The 20,086-nt window shown below is 39.7% G+C and overlaps 2 protein-coding genes across 4 annotated transcripts in view; one reads left to right on the top strand and one right to left on the bottom strand.

Annotated features, from left to right (window-relative positions):
* Positions 1-13,536, top strand: part of PLS1 (plastin 1) — a 57,993-nt gene extending 44,457 nt beyond the window's left edge. For both annotated transcript variants that reach the window (XM_034439309.3, XM_034439308.3), the window contains exons 12-16: positions 2,690-2,804; positions 5,536-5,669; positions 7,359-7,482; positions 9,291-9,415; positions 10,995-13,536. In XM_034439309.3, the coding sequence (XP_034295200.1) occupies positions 2,690-2,804; positions 5,536-5,669; positions 7,359-7,482; positions 9,291-9,415; positions 10,995-11,130 (634 nt within the window). In that variant the 3' untranslated portion in view covers positions 11,131-13,536. The remainder of the gene's footprint in view (positions 1-2,689; positions 2,805-5,535; positions 5,670-7,358; positions 7,483-9,290; positions 9,416-10,994) is intronic.
* Positions 1-20,084, bottom strand: part of ATR (ATR checkpoint kinase) — a 119,915-nt gene extending 99,831 nt beyond the window's left edge. For both annotated transcript variants that reach the window (XM_060682929.2, XM_087872649.1), the window contains exon 1: positions 18,952-20,084. The gene's annotated coding sequence lies outside the window, so the exon portion shown is untranslated. The remainder of the gene's footprint in view (positions 1-18,951) is intronic.
* Positions 20,085-20,086: the final 2 nt, after the last annotated feature.

Below are 20,086 nucleotides of genomic sequence, written 5' to 3'. Positions count from 1 at the left end.
CCAGCTGAGTTGCCTGATTAGCAGATCGTCAGAGCTTGGATCGCCAGAGCCATGTGAAAGGAGAAAAGTTTTTTCCTTCTCCATGGCTCTGGCAATCCCTGCTGAGTTGCCTGATTAGCAGATCATCAGAGCTTGGATCGCCAGAGCCATTTAAGGCTCGTCAGAGCCTTTCGGGCTGGTCTGCCTGGTTACAGGAGAACGACACCCGGCGTATAAGACGACACCCGACTTTTGAGAAGATTTTCATGTGTTAAAAAGTCATCTTATACACCGGAAAATACGGTAGTTTACTTTCAGATGCAATTCAAGATCCTGTTTTTGATCTTTAAAGCCCTATGTGGCATTGGGAAGGATTATTTGAGGTACTGCCTCTCCCCAATTACATTTGTTTATCCCATTATGTGCTGTCCCGCTCACTCACACATAACAGTGGTTTAGTGATTTTATTAATATTCCCCAACAATTCCCTTCACAAAAAACCCAGAACTGTCCCAATTAAATCAGCCAAAAGCAGACCGTTTCTAGTTCACAGAGCAATGGCCAACGAGTCCACAAGGCACTTGAAAGTTTCTGAAACAAGATAAACCCACCAAGCAAAATTAACTCACAATACAAGAGGGTTCACAAGGCACAATCCAAGTCAAAGCAGGTGTCAGTCCAAAGCAAGGCAAGATATACGGCCAGGATGCACATTGGAAATGAACACATTGTTCCCAGCATCACCTCCATTTGTCTGCTGTGCTAAATTTCCAGCTTCTGGTGCAGCCCATCAAGAAGGGCAAGGCTGCCCAAGTAATTGGGCTGACCTTTATTGCTCCTGCCTTTTCTCTGCCCTATGTGTTCTCGGATCAGGTGCAGAAGGCAGTTCTTTCTTCCTCATCAAACTGGCTGCAGCTGTGTGTTTCCCCATCTGAAGCCTCAGGGCTGTTCTGCTGCAGCTGTGGTTCAGCCAACTCCCAATGGCTGCTTGACCAACTCCCCTCCAAATGTGCCTGTAACTGGTTCATCCTCCTCCAAACTGACATCTGGAGAGGTATTTGGGGAAGTGTCCAGGGGAGTCATCACACTTAAGATCTGACAGGAGATACATGTTGTGCATGCCATCGGCTAAGAGTTTCCATCCAATAGGATCTAGGAAGGTGCCAAATGTATTTTTTCATCAGGGCTGGGCACATAATTGTATGAGGCAATGACATTGGAAATAAGGAGAACAGATGCAGCCTAGGGAACAATCAAATAAAAGGGGGTGGAAGCGAAATTTAGTAAGGATCCACCCAACTTATTAAGTGAAAAGATCCCATGGAAAGATTTATATTTTAGTCTAGTGAGAATCTGTTAATATAGCCCTACAATAAAGTAGAATTAACTCATATTGTGGTTCCTGTCTGGGCCACTCTCTCAGACAGTACTGGGAGTACAGTCAATCTCAGATGTACTAGAAGTACTGGGAGGCTGACAAGCAATCTCCTGGTAGCAGGGAGCCCACACATGTATAACATTCTGAATTTAACCTTCTTGAAATCTTGTTCTTCTTTATGCTTAATTATTTAAGTGGTTAAGTGGTTTTAAAATAAGGTTTATTTGTTTCATAGTACGTCACCCAAAGTCTCTCTGTGTGAGATGGGGTGCTGTATAAATGTGATAAATAACAATATATTACAATATGTGTTATCGTTACAGTATATTGTGGAATTGTTGAATACAAACTGATGAATTAACATACCAGATTTTACAAAGTATCAAGATCTGAAAATCAAAGTTGAAAGATTATGGCATAAATCATCCATGGTGGCCTAATTGGTTATCGGCACATTGCATGCCGTACCAAAAAATCTTGGATGGCATTTAGAAAATCTGTGCATTGACAAAATTTCCATCTCTTAACTATGTATACACTGCTTGGATCTGTACCTGTACTATGCTCAATATATTATCACATCTTAGGTTCTTGGGAAGAACTCATTTCGTATGAAGGCCAACACCAGCTAAAGAACTGGTAGCTCTGAGTTCACGTTGTGTACATAATAATAATAATAGGAAGATCTGCAAGTAATAGCATTTGCCTGCAAGCAAGAACTGGTAGAACTATAAAATAGAGAAATAGAAATTGAAGAATTTAAAGTGCTCTGAGACTTTAGAATTAAAACCGACAGACACCTGCCACATAACATCCCAGACTTAGTTGTTGATAAGAAAGATCAATAGTGGACATGGCAATATATGGAGACAACAGAACAGAAGAAAAAGAACTGGATAAAATAACAAAATATAAAAACCTGCAAATAGAAATAGAACAACTGTGGCAAAAGAAAGCAAAGGTGCATAGTAATATGCACCTTAAATGTAACTCAAAACAATTGGAGCGCCACTTGAACACCATCATCATTGAACAGCTTACATTATGCAATACCGCTAATATCATCAAACATCCACATCTATCTATCTCATGTGCCTTGGAAGGACTTGATAGGTGGATAAAAATGCCAAATCCAGTATAACCATCTGGCTGACCTCAATCAATCATAATACTTTAAAATAGTCTTCTGAGTTGTGAATGATTTTAATAAATAATTTAAATGAGAAATTTAGAAAATGTAGAAGCAGTGAAAATATCTGTTTTCTTATTAATTAAAAGATAATTATTTTGCTTTTAATTAGAAGAAACTTTTTTTCTCCCTCACCTTGCCAGTGACCTTGGTGATGGTTTAGTAATCTTTCAACTCTATGAAATGATCCGTGTACCTGTAGAATGGAGTCATGTCAACAAACCACCATATCCTGCACTTGGGGGTAACATGAAAAAGGTTTGTAAATATTTCTGTGTTAGGAACTCTGGTGCCTTCATTATCACCACTAATTTCTATTCATCTATATCAGTTACAAGCAAACAGGGTACAGATAGTAGCATATATGTAAATATCTCAACTGAGAATTTTTATGGTTCTATTTGTGATTCACAAAGCCAAGTAGAAATTTGTAACAGAATTTTGAACTAAGCACTGAAGTAACTTCCATGTTACTATTTGGCTAATGTTGAAGCATTGACATACTGTACAAACAATAGACTACCACCACCGCTAATAACATGAATATCAGCAAAAGCAGTGTACAGTAATAATAATAATAATAATAATAATAATAATAATAATAATAATAATAATAATAATAATAATAATAATAATAATAATAATAATAATTTTATTTCTATACCGCCCTTCTCCCGAAGGACTCAGGGCGGTGTACAGCCTATTTAAAAACACAGACAAAACAACAATATAAAATTTAAAATAATTAAATAAAGTGGCTCAGATTTAAAACCCCAATAAATTTAAATACCCCAATTTAAAACTATTGTGTTGATAGTCCGGCCTGGCGGAACAACAGGGTCTTCAATGCGCAGCAAAACACCCGGAGGTCGGAGATCTTACGAATTTCCGGGGGCAGTTCGTTCCACAGGGCTGGGGCTCCCACAGAGAAGGCCCTCCCCCTGGCGTCGCCAGCCGACATAACTTGGCTGATGGCACCCTGAGGAGACCCTCTCTGTGGGAACGGACTGGTCGGTGGGAGGCTATTGGTGGCAGAAGACGGTCTCGGAGGTACCCGGGTCCTATGCCATGGAGCGTTTTAAAGGTGGTAACCAACACCTTGAATCACACCCGGAAGACCACTGGGAGCCAGTGCAGCTCGCGCAGGAGGGGTGTCACATGGGCACAACGAGTTGCGCCCATAACCACCTGCGTGGCCGCATTCTGGACCAGTTGGAGCCTCTGAGTGCTCTTCAAGGGGAGCCCCATGTAGAGAGCATTACAATAGTCCAACCGGGAAGTAACAAGGGCATGAGTGACCGTGCGCAGGGCGTCCCGATCCAGAAAGGGCTGCAACTGGCGAATCAGGTGAACCTGATAAAAGGCCCCCCTGGCCACGGCCGTCATATGCTCTTCTAAAGACAGCCGCGCGTCCAGGAGGACACCCAGATTGCGAGCCCTCTCCATGGGGGGCAAAGATTCACCCCCAATAGTCAGCGATGGCACCTGCTGACTATATCGGGGCGCCGGAAGCCACAGCCACTCGGTCTTGGAGGGGTTGAGTCTGAGCCTGTTCCTCCCCATCCAGACCCGCACGGCCTCCAGGCAGCGAGACATCACATCAAAGGCATCATTGGGGTGGTCTGGGGTGGAGATGTACAGCTGAGTATCATCAGCGTACAGATGGCACTTCACCCCAAAACCACGGATGATCTCACCCAGCGGCTTCACATAAATGTTGAACAGGAGGGGCGAGAGGACCGACCCTTGCAGCACTCCCCATGCGAGACGCCTCGAGGTCGACCTCTGTCCCCCTGCCAACACGAACTGCGAGCGGTCGGAGAGGAAGGAGGAGAACCACCGCAAAACGGTGCCCCCTATTCCTAACCTCCTCAACCGCTGCAGCATAATACCATGGTCGATGGTATCAAAAGCCGCTGAGAGATCTAATAGGACTAGGACAGAGGAGCAACCCCTGTCCCGAGCCCTCCAGAGATCATCCACCAACGCGACCAATGCCGTTTCTGTGCTGTACCCCTGCCTGAAGCCCGACTGGTACGGGTCTAGATAGATAGCTTCATCCAGGTGCCGGGGAAGTTGTCGTGCCACCACGCTCTCAACAACCTTCGCCACAAAACAAAGGTTGGAGACTGGACGATAGTTGGCTAATTCAGCCGGGTCCAGGGAAGGCTTCTTGAGGAGGGGCCTCACTACCGCCTCTTTCAAGGCGGCAGGAAAGGCACCCTCACTCAGAGACATATTTAGTGATACACCATCAGGTGGCTGGCTGATGAGAGATCTCAGGATATAATCTACATAGCCATAAATAAGATGTAAAAAGAGCAGAAACTTAAATCACTTTCATCAATAACAAAGTATTTTATATATTGTTCATATACAGTGCTATGATTTTCTTTACTGCATTAGCATATCATAGTGCAAATATATATTGTTAAAAAATCTACAGGCAAACCAGAGCTTTGGCAACTTTTCCATTATTTTATAATCATTTAAAAATCTTATTGGAAAGTTAAAGAGCGGTTGCCAATCATGCATATTTATAGCCAGTTTTGAACATCTTACTTAATAACATCACATGTCAAATTTATTATTTTTAATAGAATACTTCTGGGAAGGAAATAATCTTTATGCATTTTGCAGCAGAAACATGCCTCTATTTTAATGTAAATTTAAATCATTTGGATTTTTGAGACATAGCAAATGTGAGCTCAGAATTGTATAACAAAATATAGCAATTTAATCTAAAGAATTAATTAGAAACTAAATACTAATGTCTCCCTATGGGCCTTCATATAATATATTTGACAAATCCAAATATACCTTGCTCAAAACTTTTTCTAACTGGATACATTAAAGAAAGTAAAAGTGTGCATTCTATATGGTATTTTTTTCCTTCCAAAAGTTTCAGGTTTTTAAAAAAGCAGGTTTATCTACTTTTTAAAACACTGGATAATAACTGTGATTTGTATCTATAATCAAATTATTTTAGATTGAAAATTGTAACTATGCAGTAGAACTGGGAAAGACAAATGCCAGATTTTCATTGGTTGGAATTGGTGGAAAAGATCTCAACGAAGGCAACCCAACTTTGACCTTGGCACTAGTCTGGCAATTAATGAGAAGGTGAGGCTTTCTTACATCTCACTAAATCCAATGGCTTTAAAAATTAAGTAGGTTGTATTTATATCTGGCCTTTATTATATTTATAAATTATATTTATAAACTCAAAGTGGTGAACATAGCTATACTCCTTCCTCCTCTTATTTTTCTCCACCAAAAAAAAAATCAAAAAAAAAAATCTATGAGGTAGATTGGGCTGAGAAAGCATGATTGGCCCAAAGTCCCCCAGAAGGCTTTCATGCCTAAAGTAGGACTAGAACTCGTAATCTCCTGATTTCTATCCTAAGCCCTTAACCATTAGACAAAAATGGTTCAAACTTTTTTCATAGGAGTTCTTAACTTATTCAATCAGCAGTTTAAAATCCAGATAACTCTAGACTTTTTTTTCACTTTTTTATCCTTTATGATATGCCTTTTTCAAAATGTACAGTAAATCTGCGGTGCATTGCTATGCATGTCTGCTATGTTATAAAGGACTTATAAATCTGTAAAACTGTTGCATCCTAGAATGCCATACATATATCTATATACTGCTAAAACTTTCATGTTGGTTCCATTGTTTGTAACCTTCAATTGGGCAAAATGGTGCATCATAGGGCAACAATGAATTTCCAGTCCCACTTACGCTACAAGACTTTGATTTCCATCTTTCTCCATATTTCCTTCTGCCCATCAGTATGGGAATCCTCCATCATTCCAAGCAACTTTGAATTTGCATCTGCACGCTAGCATCTCCCACAAGTCCATGGGGATGCTGCAAGAGTTATAAGTGCAAGGACCAGTTGTAAGTCACTTTTTAAAGCACTGTTGTAACTGAGTGGATGTTAAACAAATGGTCATAAATCGAGGAATACCTTTCGTCATTTAACATGCTAGTTAAATGACATTTACCCAATTTGTCACTCCAAGGTTCCTCATAATTTTGATCCCTGCCTGCTACTAAGTATGCATTCAATCATTTTTTACCTTTTCAGCTCTCAACACCATTGCTCCTGCAATCCTTCCACTCAGTTCCCAACACAATATTTTATTTCAGTCTTTCTCACACTTCTCACTATAATTCTGACTCTGGCTGTCTGTGTCAAACCCATTCCAGCTCTTCCTTGAACGTTCTTCTTTCCAGGTAACAAACCAAAGTCTGGTCGTGGCCTATCCTTCCTGTTAGTTCATTCAGCCTTCAAAGATCTTAACTAGCAGGTGGTCAATGGCTACAACTAAGTACTTTTAACTTTGCTAGCAAGGTCTTTTGACGGCACAATTCTGATGGTCATGTTGTCATCAGTCTAACTAGCACTCATCTGTCTGGCTTCAGCTCCGCTATCAATTAGGTTTTTTCTTTGTTTCCCCATTGTTTTTTCTCGCCATGTACATGTATACATCCAGACTAGACTCTGTTATTTTTCTGTGTCATATATGTGGGTACATGCATAATTCTGTATTCATTCATTCATTCATTCACTCATTCATTCTGTCATGGTTATGTAGTGTATATTGGAGGTAGTGACCCTTTGACAGCTGTATGCAACAAGATTTCATTTTAATGTATGCCAATTAATATACATTCAAAGTGACAATAAATTCGTTCTATTCTATTCACACCTCATGTAGATTTTGTTGAATATCTAAAACAATACTGGTAAATTCAGGATAACTTCAGCGTTCCTTACCAGTTACATATATTGTCTATTGCAGATATACTTTGAATGTACTATCAGACCTTGGAGAAGGGGAGAAAGTAAATGATGAAACTATCATTAAATGGGTGAATCAAACTCTTGCAAATGCAAATAAGACGACTTCAATATCTAGCTTCAAGGTAATAAAAAGACTATCAAATAAATGGAATATTATATTAATTACATAGAGAAAATCTGGGTGGGAATGAATTTATAACAGAAATTCAACACTTTATAAAAATGCTTCAAATATTAGATTTTAAAAATATAAAAACAGATTAGATATGGGCATATATATTACTATCTTTGTCATAAAACATAATTATATCTATTTTTCTGTAGAACTAGATGAAAAATTATTTGTAGAAAGAATGAGGATTATACATGATGATTAAAAACAGGAAGAACTTTCTAGCAAAGAGTGAAAATTTGTACCTATGTTGCAATATCATACTCAAATACAGTACAGAGGAAATTTATGCATCATAAAACTATTGAAAGTATTCTTTAGAGAAAAGCATTTTGATCATCATAATTTTTTGAGAACAACCGATCTATATCAACAACTTTGTAAAAATATCCCCAAATCTTTATTTACCAACTAAATTTTACATATCCTTGTGTTTTCTATACTTTCAACAATATTGTTTTCTGAAGTTCAATTTTCACTTCCATCCACATATTAAATTTTGCCACACCTTCAATCAGCCTTAAACAAGTACAGTATTCTAAAGTGCATACTGATCACGGCAACACCAGAAATACTGTAAAAATAGTTTTATGACCAGTTAGCTAAAATGTTTTTCAGAAATCCAGTTTCTGAAACTGCCAGTTTTTATCTTAACAATGGAATACCAGAGATATACTTAAGAAAAATAGGGACAGCAGAGTTACAACAGGCCAACATGATCTATAATTAGAACTAAAATTATATATCCAATCAGTGTATTAAGAAACATCAATTTAGTAGCTCAAAGGGAATAGTAAAATGCTGCTTTCAGATAATACTGTGTTCATGGTGGAACTTAAAAAGGATGAGCCAATCTTGAAACCATAGCTTTAATCTCCTAGGTAAGAAAAGCATGGTGAAACTCTTAAAGCACAGAGCTAATTACATCATTCTAGGGCACCTCCTGCTGATAACTTGATGTCATGGATAAGAATGCTCATCCGCTTGAGCTGTTAAAAGGATGCTGAGTGTAGCAGTACCACCTGCTATTTTAAGACAGAAGTACATCTTTGAATCCCAGGAACAAGATGTATTACCCAGGGACCATCTCAAAATCATAAAGAGATTTGAGAAAGAAGCAGAGTACTATATAGATTTATAAGCATGTAGAAGGAAATAGTAATGGAGTAGCCACTTCTTTTTAACGCAATACTAATATCTTGCACAGTTGTCCTATTTGCGTATGTAACAACAGTACATAGAACATAGAACATATGTTATTCTAAGGTTGGAAGGGATCTTAGAGGTCTCCGGTTCCAACAGGAGATCCTATACCATTGATATACTTGGTTTAACCAAATTGCAATCCGAGCAGCAAAACCACTACTTTTAGGTCTCCAGAGATATTTGTGGAACACTGGCTTCAACAACACTTTCATGTTTTTATATGTTTCATGTATGCAGCATAGCCAACAGAAACTGAAGGGTGTACATTGCCATTGTGTAAAAAAAGGTTTCTATAAAGTGGTACATGGTAGGTTAATTACAAGTTATTTTTGTGATTAGGAGCCAAAAATCTATAAGATACACTCAAAAGTGTTCAGGAAACAAAATCTTTGAGGTCCAATGAAACATGATGAGGACCTTTTGTTTGATGTATCATGGACAGTAACTGGATAAAAGGGAAAAGGATATGACAAACCAAATTAAAGATGACAAGCTATGATGACTGAAAATCATTATTTATAACTAACAATACTTTAATGTATTTTGTTTCAGGACCAATCTATAAGCACTAGTTTGCCAATATTAGATTTAATAGATGCTATTGCACCAAAAGCAGTCCGCTCAGAAATGGTCAAGAGAGAAGATCTAACACCAGCAGACAAGCTAAATAATGCTAAGTAAGTCCTTGCAGCATATTTCAGAAGACTATCCTGTGAAATGAAAACAACGAACAACCCTTTAAAGTGCCATAGTTTGTAGCATTTTAAAGTATAATGTTAGTTAGTTAGTTATATTAATATTGGCTAAAGCTCTCTCTGTTAAGTTTCAAATGGGAGAAATATACAAATCATTCTAAATCTTTCAACTGTTACGATTATTGAAGTTATAGTAGTGATAGTAATTAAATTTATTATGCTTGCCCACTCTAAAAGGATCTAGGCTGCTTACAATATATTAATATATGTTAAAACATATTAACAAAATATATTAATAATAAAAGTTAAAAACATGACAACAATACAATATGTCCCAGTCAAAAAATAGCCATGTCAAACTAAAGTACAACAGAGAACTGGTTAAAGTCCACAAACAAATTAAATCCAAAGCTGGGAATATTTCATGCATCTAACAAAGAGTATTAAAGCTGGGAAACATATAACATCCTACTTCATCAATGAATAGTCCTGGCTGGAAAAAGATTTGCATTAGACACGATGCAACATTCTTTATTTCTGCAAAGAATAGAGTCCCACTCAATGGAATACCAGTACATGCAGCATGACTTTAGACTTTGACATAAATCAAATAATATTTAATGGGTAGATTATAATTAATCATATCCATGGTTTTCAGAATTAATCACATCCATGTTAGGATTGGAATTGTAATGAGTCACATTAAAGATGTTCTAATCTATCTGTAATGAGTCCCATTAAAGATGTTCTACACTAATCTCAGTCCACTAAAGCAATAACATATTTTTGCAGATTTATGTGGAAACCTGAAAAATAAATATGCATACTTTAACAGTCTTCACAAGAGGACTGAAACACTTTTTAAAAATCATTTTGAAGCGTGTACATTATTTAACTATATGGTTTATATCCCATATTTTGCCAATAGCACTCAAGACAATTAAATAATAATAAAAAAACATTTTAAATCTTATTAAAACAGTTAAAATCTCTGTTACAACCAAGTCAGACAAAAAGGACCAGCTGAAATTCAATGCAAAATATTGATACCCTTTCTAGACTTTCTAGTAAACTTCTACAGGAATACATATTTTTACAGCATATCCTGTTTTTTATTTCTCTATTGCATTTTAAACTGCAACATTTTGGGAAATTTATATTTAATAATATTTTACACAATGTTTTAGATACTGCATAACTGTTGAAAAGAAAATAGACAAAAATAGTTTAAAATATTAATGCATATTTATGACTGTAAATTATTTGTAGTTTGGTGGAAAGAATGCACTGCAGTCAACTTTTGTTATAAATCATATTTTTTTAAAAAATACAACTATATTGTTCATAGCTCTTTTGAAAAGTTAGTCCTGAGAGTTAGTCCTGGGGAAATATCTGGAATGGGATATAGCATATAGATTGCAAGAGATTATGACTGGAGAAAAGAGTGAAGAAAAATTATTGTCCCATTAGCCAAGACAAAAGTGACTAAGGAATCATCATTGGGTATACTTCCAATGCAAATAATGCTAAACGAATATTTTTTCCCCTTTTTCTTTCCAAGATATGCTATTTCTATTGCTCGGAAGATTGGTGCTTGTATATATGCCTTACCAGATGACCTGGTAGAAGTGAAGCCAAAAATGGTCATGACAGTGTTTGCATGTTTAATGGGAAGAGGATTAAACAAAATAAAATAAAGAAGAGTTTCTTTTCTTTTTTTGCCATGATAAACGCATTGAATGCCTCATTGTTTACAGACTCATATAAAGCAGATAGTTTATATATATAAATGTGGAAAAGTAAAGATAGATTATTTAAAATGATTTCTTTTTTAGTTATCACTTGAAATGTGTATTACATCGGTATGCGAACTAACTTGGTTAACATAATGCAATAATTGTAATTAACGTTACTAAGTTCAGCAGCTTTTTTTAACTTGTATATGATTTTTCTCAGTGCAAAGATTCCCAAAATTGTAAAGTGCTATTTTAGGAAATACTGTGAAGTCAAAACTTTTGATTGATGAAATAAATTTCAATTGTTGCTAGCAAATGTCTCTTGCTATGGTTATAAAATAAGGAGACAATGTTTTCAATAAAAGAGAATATATGTAGCTCAGGGTTGAATTGTGGAGTCCTTGGTCCTCTTGTCTTTGGTTCTTTGTAGATGTTTCATTACCTAAATAGGTAACATCATTAGCACTATTAAGTGTGGACTTTGCTCACTGTTTATATACAGTGTCATATATATCCTGCCAGTGTCGGTGGAAGTGTGGTTTTATCCTTTGTAGTTCCTGGATATCCTTATCAGCAGAGGAAATAATAACAAATTAGAAATACAAGTCTATCAAAAACCAGTCCGTACTAAGCAAGTGTTCCATTACTAAAATAATAACCTAACCTCCCACGCTAGTTGCTGTATAAGAACATTGTTCAGAAGAGTACAAGCACTGCAGCAACCAAAACATCAGAAAAAGGAACATGCAAGCTATGAAAATAACTACCACACATCAAAAACATCTCAGAAAAACCTATTACTCTATAACAGTGTTTCTCAGCTTTGGTAACTTGAAGATGTGTGGACTTCAATTCCCAGATTTCTCCAGCTAGCCATGCTGGCTAGGGAATTAAGGCAATTGGAGACCACACATAGTCAAGCTGCCAAGGTTGAGAAACGTTGCTCTATAACAACCACATAGCATCATCACAGCATGTTAACCAACTAAAGACCTCCAAAACATCTTAAGTAAATAAAAAGATCCAGTAGCCCAAGAACAAAAAAATGGGAGTCTACAACATATACTGTAAGGACCATAACAACCATTACATAGGAGAGACAAACAGAGCAGATTTTATGATCTTATGACAAACAGAGCAGATTTTACCAACCTAGCAATCAAAAGACACAATGAAACTTCTTAATCTCACAATACATGGACAGACTCAGCTATAGTTGCAACTTGGAAGTGGGGTATCCTAGACAAACCTAAATTCAAAAACACTAGAAAATTGCTGTCAGCTTGGAAGTCAGACAAATCAGCTATCACAAATAAATCACATTTTTACACCATTCAAAAAAGATAATAAAAAAGCTAAGGAAACAAAAAGATCAGAAAATATCCTTCTAGTAGCTGATATCCAGATAAGCAGGGATTAACACCAACAAACCAATGGCAAAGCTACTATATATAAACAGAACAAAGTTCACACTCACTACCATTGCTGATGTTACCTAGTCAGATAAAGACAAACAAACAATCGAATGGCACCAAGGATTCCACAGACAATGTTTAAAGCTGTAACAAATCTTGTATTTCAACTATGAATTAGGTATTGAAAAGAAAATGTTCCCTTACTAAAGCAACTTTATTTTATTAGTTTGCAGGTGTAAATTATCGTTAATTGTTATGTGAGTATCTGTTCTTTAGACTGCTTGTTGGAAAATAACTTCACAGAGAGATGGTACAAACTGTAAATAAACCTTAAGCACTGATAAGGCTAGTGTGGGTAGAATCAGTAAAATTTGCTCTGAAGAGGGAAAAAATACTCTGTTTCAATCTCAAATTCCATTAGCATGATCATGAAATAAGACATTTATAATGGCTTCAGAGTAGTAACTTTTGTTAATTAAATTGTACACTGTTTTATATTTCAATTTCTCAGAAAAAGGAATCTATAGAGAGGACAGCAGTATGTTAGTTATCTTTATGAAGCAATCAGGGATGTGACAAAGTGAAGATATTTTGATATAGAAAAGGAATTTTGGTGTATTCTCATAGCTGTGCTTACATGCCTCTATTACTATTAGGATAACCATTATACATTAGATGCAGGATTGTACTGCTAATCAACTAATTAAATATTGGGAATTAAAATGTTTTTAATTCATTATACTGATAGTTCAAATTTACTTGTGCTGTTGAACTTACAGATTCCATTTCGGAGATTTTTCTGTAGAAAAGTTTCTTCTGTATTACAACTTGTACATTTTATAAAAAAAACAAAAAATACTATAAAAATAAAACTGTTAGGGTTTGCAGTTTAGAATAAAACTAATTAAAACATGTTTAATGATAGCAAGAAATAAATGGTATGTATATTGTATTACTCACAGTGTGTGTGTTTGTGTGTGTGTGAGTGAATACAAACACATTTTTAATAGAATACTAAATTAAAAATCAAATAAAAGAAATATCAAGTCTATTTTTGAACAAGTCATAAACGCTAGCCAATTGCCAAGAACCCAAAATACATGACCATTAGTACGGTGGCCAAACATCTTACAATGGCTAGAAGTGCTTTATGAACTGTAAAGCATTGTTCTCTTATAATTTCAAACAGTTGTAATCACCTGGTCATAAGTTGAGGACTACTTGTATTAAGCAGTAGGAGGCACTACATCCAGTTTTATCTTTATTGGGATTCTTCAAGCATAGGTATCCTTCATACTAGAGGAATATGTTTGAAGGATTTATATACCTATTACTGGCCAATAGCTATTACAAAATCTAAAGCTATATAAGCTCACATATACCCCTGCCATAAGATCAAAATTCAAAACTTTTCAACTCTGAGGAAAGCTAGTTAGCCAGCCTAATTCACAGAAGGAAAAATCATCACCAGTATCTGTAACTTGTTCTAAACCCGGAGGAACACACTTATATCAGACTGGACTGGCCAATACAAACCATATGCTGCTGGTTTATATCTGGACCTAATTTAAAGTGCTGGTTTTAGAAAGCTCTCAGTGATCTAGGACCTGGCGATCTGGAAGAACACCCTCTCCTATGTGTACCTAATGGGGCCCTTCTCTAGGTCCATTCAGTATTTCTCAGCTTTGGGAACTTGAAGATATGTGGACTTCAACTCCCAGAATTATATTTTTCCAAAAGAATTTAATCTTAAATGTAGTTTTGGAATTTTCACCAAAGAAAGGAGCACAGAGCGGGTGAGAAATGGCTAAACTTTATTCAATAATCACTGGGTGCCTGCTTTGCAAGAAATGAGGACCCTAAACAATAGAAAGATGTTTATACGTTTTGGAATTGAAGGGCAAAAAATCTAAATGAGGTGAAAAAATATTTGCTCATTTTTGAGCAAATGAGATAAATGTTTAAACAAAGAAAAAGTATTTTTCTTTGTTTAGGGTCCGCGGCTGATGTTGTTTAATGCCAGGTCGGTGGTTAATAAAGCCCCCCTCATTTGTGATCTTATTTTGGAGGGGGGTGCGGACCTGGCAGGTATTACGGAGACCTGGTTGGGCCAGGAGGGGGGGGTCCCCCTCGTTGAGATGTGCCTGCCATGTTTCCGTGCATTTCATCAGCCAAGGGCCCAGGGGAGGGGTGGGGGAGTGGCGGTGATTATTAGGGAAAGTCTTTGTCCGAGGGAGACCACTGTTCCTCAGATAGCCGGATGTGAGTCCCTTTGTGTGAAGTGGGGCCGTGGGGTGCAGATGGGTTTGCTGACTACGTACCTGGCTCCCTGCCACGTGGCAGCGACCCTGCCCGAGCTACTTGACGTCATTGCCGGGGTGGCGGTTGATACCCCCAGACTTATTGTCATGGGGGATTTCAACCTTCCATCCGCGGGTGAGGCGTCAGAGGCGGCTCGGGAGTTCATGGCTTCCATGACGGCCATGGACCTGACCCAGTTAGTTCAAGGCCCAACTCACATAGGGGGACACACTCTGGACTTGATTTTTGTCTCTGGTCAGTGGTTGAATGATCTTGGTAGAGGGGACCTAGATATTAAACCCTTGTCATGGACAGATCATTCGCTCCTCCAACTAGACTTTCCTACCGCCTTCTCCCGCCGCAGGGAGACGGAGCCAACTAGATGGTTCCGTCCCAGGCGCCTGATGGACCCCGAAAGGTTCCTGACGGAGCTTGGGCTGTTCCCTGAGACCCTAACACACGACTCGACTGAAGAGCTGGTGGCTGCCTGGGAAAGGGCGGCCGCCGGAGCTTTGGACCGCGTTGTGCCTTTGCGGCCTCTGACCCGATGCCGATCTCAACTGGCTCCTTGGTTTTCTGAGGAGCTGAGAGAGATGAAGCGTCGGAAAAGACGCCTAGAGAGCATTTGGAGGACTAGTCAATCCGATTCCGACCGGACACAGGTGAGGTCTTATATCAAGACCTACCTAGTGGTGATAAAAGCGGCAAAGTCTAACCACTTTTCCGCTCTTATCGCATCTGCAGAGAACCGCCCAGCCGCCTTGTTTAGGGTGACCCACTCCCTTCTCCGGGGGAGAGTGCGGGAAGATCCCTTGCAGGGTCGTGCTGAGGATTTTGTACAGTTCCTGCATGATAAAGTCGCTCGGATTCGGGATGGCTTGGACTCCGACTGGATGAGTCCGCAGGAGGAGACGAGGGCAGGTCTTGAGAATGTTATCTGGGAGGAGTTTGATCCTGTGACTCCCGAGGATGTGGACAGGGTTCTGGGTAAGATTAGTGCCGCCACGTGTTTATTGGACCCGTGTCCCTCCTGGTTGGTGCTGGCCTCCCGGGAGGTTACACGAGGCTGGCTCCAGGGGATTATAAGTGCTTCTTTGAGTGAGGGTACCTTTCCTGCCACCTTGAAAGAGGCGGTAGTGAGGCCCCTCCTCAAGAAGCCTTCCCTGGACCCGGCTAAATTAGCCAACTATCGTCCAGTCTCCAACCTTCATTTTGTGGCGAAGGTTGTTGAGAGCGTGGTGGCACGACAACTTCCCCGGCACCTGGATGAAGCTATCTATCTAGACCCGTACCAGTCGGGCTTCAGGCGGGGGTACAGCACAGAAACGGCATTGGTCGCGTTGGTGGATGATCTCTGGAGGGCTCGGGACAGGGGTTGCTCCTCTGTCCTAGTCCTATTAGACCTCTCAGCGGCTTTTGATACCATCGACCATGGTATCATGCTGCAGCGGTTGAGGGGGTTAGGAATAGGGGGCACCGTTCTGCGGTGGTTCTCCTCCTTCCTCTCCGACCGCTCGCAGTTTGTGTTGGCAGGGGGACAGAGGTCGACCTTGAGGCATCTCGCATGGGGAGTGCCGCAAGGGTCAGTCCTCTCGCCTCCTCTGTTCAACATTTATGTGAAGCCGCTGGGTGAGATCATCCGTGGTTTTGGGGTGAAGTGTCATCTGTACGCTGACGATACTCAGCTGTACATCTCCACCCCAGACCACCCCAACGATGCCCTTGATGTGATGTCCCGCTGCCTGGAGGCCGTGCGGGCCTGGATGGGGAGGAACAGGCTCAGACTCAACCCCTCCAAGACCGAGTAGCTGTGGCTTCCGGCGCCCCGATATAGTCAGCAGGTGCCATCGCTGACTATTGGGGGTGAATCCTTGCCCCACAGAGAGGGCTCGCAATCTGGGTGTCCCCCTGGACGCACGGCTGTCTTTAGAAGAGCATATGACGGCCGTGGCCAGGGGGGCCTTTTATCAGGTTCGCCTGATTCGCCAGTTGCAGCCCTTTCTGGATCGGGACGCCCTGCGCACGGTCACTCATGCCCTTGTCACCTCCCGGTTGGACTATTGTAATGCTCTCTACATGGGGCTCCCCTTGAAGAGCACTCGGAGGCTCCAACTGGTCCAGAATGCGGCCGCGCGGGTGGTTATGGGTGCAACTCGTTGCGCCCACGTGACACCCCTCCTGCGCGAGCTGCACTGGCTCCCAGTGGTCTTCCGGGTGCGATTCAAGGTGTTGGTTACCACCTTTAAAGCGCTCCATGGCATAGGACCCGGGTACCTTCAAGACCGACTTCTGCCACCAATAGCCTCCCACCGACCAGTCCGCTCCCACAGAGAGGGTCTCCTCAGGGTGCCATCGGCCAAGTTATGTCGGCTGGCGACACCCAGGGGGAGGGCCTTCTCTGTGGGAGCCCCAGCCCTGTGGAATGAACTGCCCCCGGAAATACGTAAGATCTCCGACCTCCGGGTGTTTCGCTGCGCTCTGAAGACCCTGTTGTTCCGCCAGGCCGGGCTATTAACATAACATTTTAAATTGGGGTATTTTAAATTTCTGGGATTTTAATTGGAGCCTAATTATTTAATGATTTTAAATTTAAACTGTTGTTTTGTTTCTGTGTTTTTAAATAGGCTGTACACCGCCCTGAGTCCTTCGGGAGAAGGGCGGTATAGAAATAAAATTATTATTATTATTATATTATTATTTTTCTATTGTAAAGAAAATTATCTAAGCATTCCATTGTTAATAGGATGGAATATCGAGAAGCTTCCATACTTGACTGAGATGGAATATCTGTGGCTTCCTAGATGAAACGATTAAAAGGTTATATTGGAAGCAGAAACATAGCCATGTTTGAGTTATGTATGATCCTGGGGACGATCTAGTTTACATATGCAAGTGAAGTGGGTCAAGGGAAATGGGAAAAGAATTTGCAACAGGAGAAGCAAGGGGCAGAAACAAGGAAAAAAGTTGGGGAAAGTTGGAGAATTTGCAGCTTTATTATTTTTAATTTTTCTAACACAATTGCCCCTTTTCCTGCTTTCTACTAGTAACTATTTCTTTATGAATGGCCAAAAATCTTGCACAAAAGCCTGGTACAGAAGGAGCAGAAACAGTGGTTACAAAGTAAAGAAGCAGAAGAGTAGGGAAATGCCAATGAAAAAAAAGGCCTTTTAGGGTGAAGGAATTGAAGTCCAGATGACATCCTGAATGACATTGTGGAAAAGACCAATTACCTGTTGAATTGGGAGTGATGTAAATGAGAGAAGGGGGGAAAAAGAAGGAAAAAACAACAAAGCATTAGTTTAAGGGTGTGCACACTTAAGCAGCCATGTTATTGTACATTTTTATTGTTATTCCCCCTAAAATATTTCAGTTTGTTTTTCAATTGAATTTACAGCTTACATGTTAAAGATGGAAAAATCCAGATCAAGATAAAATGATTTATCTTGATCTGATTTTTAGCAATAGCACTAAATAGCAATTTAGAATCAGCATATTGCCCCCAACAATCTGGCTCCTCATTTTACTGACCTCAGAAGGATAAAAGTTTGAGTCAACCTTGAATTGGTCAGGATTGAACTCCTGGCTATGGGCAAAGTTTGCCTGCAATACTGCATTCTAACTATTATGTCATCAGTGGTTAGAGATTTTTTACATCTCAAAAATATGGCATTTTAACATGGTGTGTAGCACTCACTGTCAGCCCTGGAAGCCATCTTTTTCTTTGGATCTTCAGGGCTGCCACAATTGGTGCTGTGGGAAATTGGGAGGGGGGATTGCATGGAGTTGTAGAGATATCTAGCCATAACAACATTCTTTTCTCTGGGAGTCAAGGACGTTCAACCTGCACCTGGAGTGGCTTGACTGGGAGGCATCTCCAGTTGGGATGGTGGATTGATTGGACCATGTGATGGACATGTGGATGCAGGGGAAGGGACTTTCTTTCTTTTGGGTGGACCCGGAAGCTTTCAGATTTGGAATATGACATCTCTAATAAAATGGAACTTTGAGGAACTTCTAGCCTCGGAGTCTTCTTTCTTTGGGGGTGTTACTTGGAATCCTGACTCACCCTCAAGATGCTGGTTGGCTTTTGCTTCTTCCCAAACCATTCTCTCTTGTTCTTGCGACACCTTGCTTAGAAGAGAAGTTCTCACTCACACTCTTTGAATTTCATTATTAGAGCTTGCAGATTCTTTCATTGTCATCTATCAAAATAGTGTCATCCTCATAGTGCAGGTCAGAGATGTTTCTTCCTCCAGTTTTGCAATGATGCTCATCTGTCCAACTTCCTTTTAATGTTTATTCAGCATATAAACTGAATAAATAAAAGGAGAAAATACAGTCATGCCTTGGCCAATCTGGAGGCAGTCCGTTTGCCATATTCTGTCCATATTGTGGTTTTCTGACCTGAATAGGTTTCTCTGAAAAATGTTCTAGAATTACTGGTTTTTAAAACTTGACATGACTAATACAGTTGACGGCCCTTCAATAGCAATTAAGCATAAATTGACTTGTTTCGTTTAGTTTTCTCAATTATCTAGTGTGCACTAGCAATGATCTCACATTCCTCATACTTTTCTAAAGCCAGCTTGAATATCTGGCATCTCATTTTGTCATGCAAGGTTTTAATCTGCATTGAATGATCTTTACTAGAAATGAAGGATATTGAATGATAGTTCGTACACTGTTAAGTCTCCTTTTCTTTGGTATTGGACTGTAGATAGATCTCTTCTGATCTGTTTACCAAATCTGTGTCCTTTTCCAGATTTGCCAGCACAGCTTGGTTAGCACCTTTACCGATTTTTACATTTTTGCTTGCCATATTTCTGTGGTGCATCGGATGGATGGAAAAAAAATAAACTCCACTATATTCAGTCCTGCATTAATTCTCTGCTGAAAGTCATATACACTGTAGTAATCAATAAAGGGTTGAAGGTTGGATGAGACTTGACCGCGAAAAAGAGAACTGGTTAATGACCATCTTGAGTATGGGCGCGGGTCCTAGGGGAAATTCTAAGCAAATTGAAAATAGGAGCTGCTTTTAGCTCCAAGGTTATATTCCCCCCCCCCCCTCCTTAGAATTTGATTAAATGAACCGCAAATGACTGACACGGTCCCTGCTGCTCTCCTCTTTGCCGCCCGGACCAAACAACGGCATAAGAAGCAGCCCGCTTGCGTCTCCAACGGAACGGGTGACCGTTAAC

The sequence above is a fragment of the Pantherophis guttatus genome, chromosome 6, assembly GCF_059756535.1.
Source record: "Pantherophis guttatus breed Tessera chromosome 6, ASM5975653v1, whole genome shotgun sequence".
NCBI classification, from domain to species: domain Eukaryota; kingdom Metazoa; phylum Chordata; class Lepidosauria; order Squamata; family Colubridae; genus Pantherophis; species Pantherophis guttatus.
Note: the sequence above shows the minus strand (reverse complement) of the source record. Positions and strands in the feature narration are given on the sequence as shown.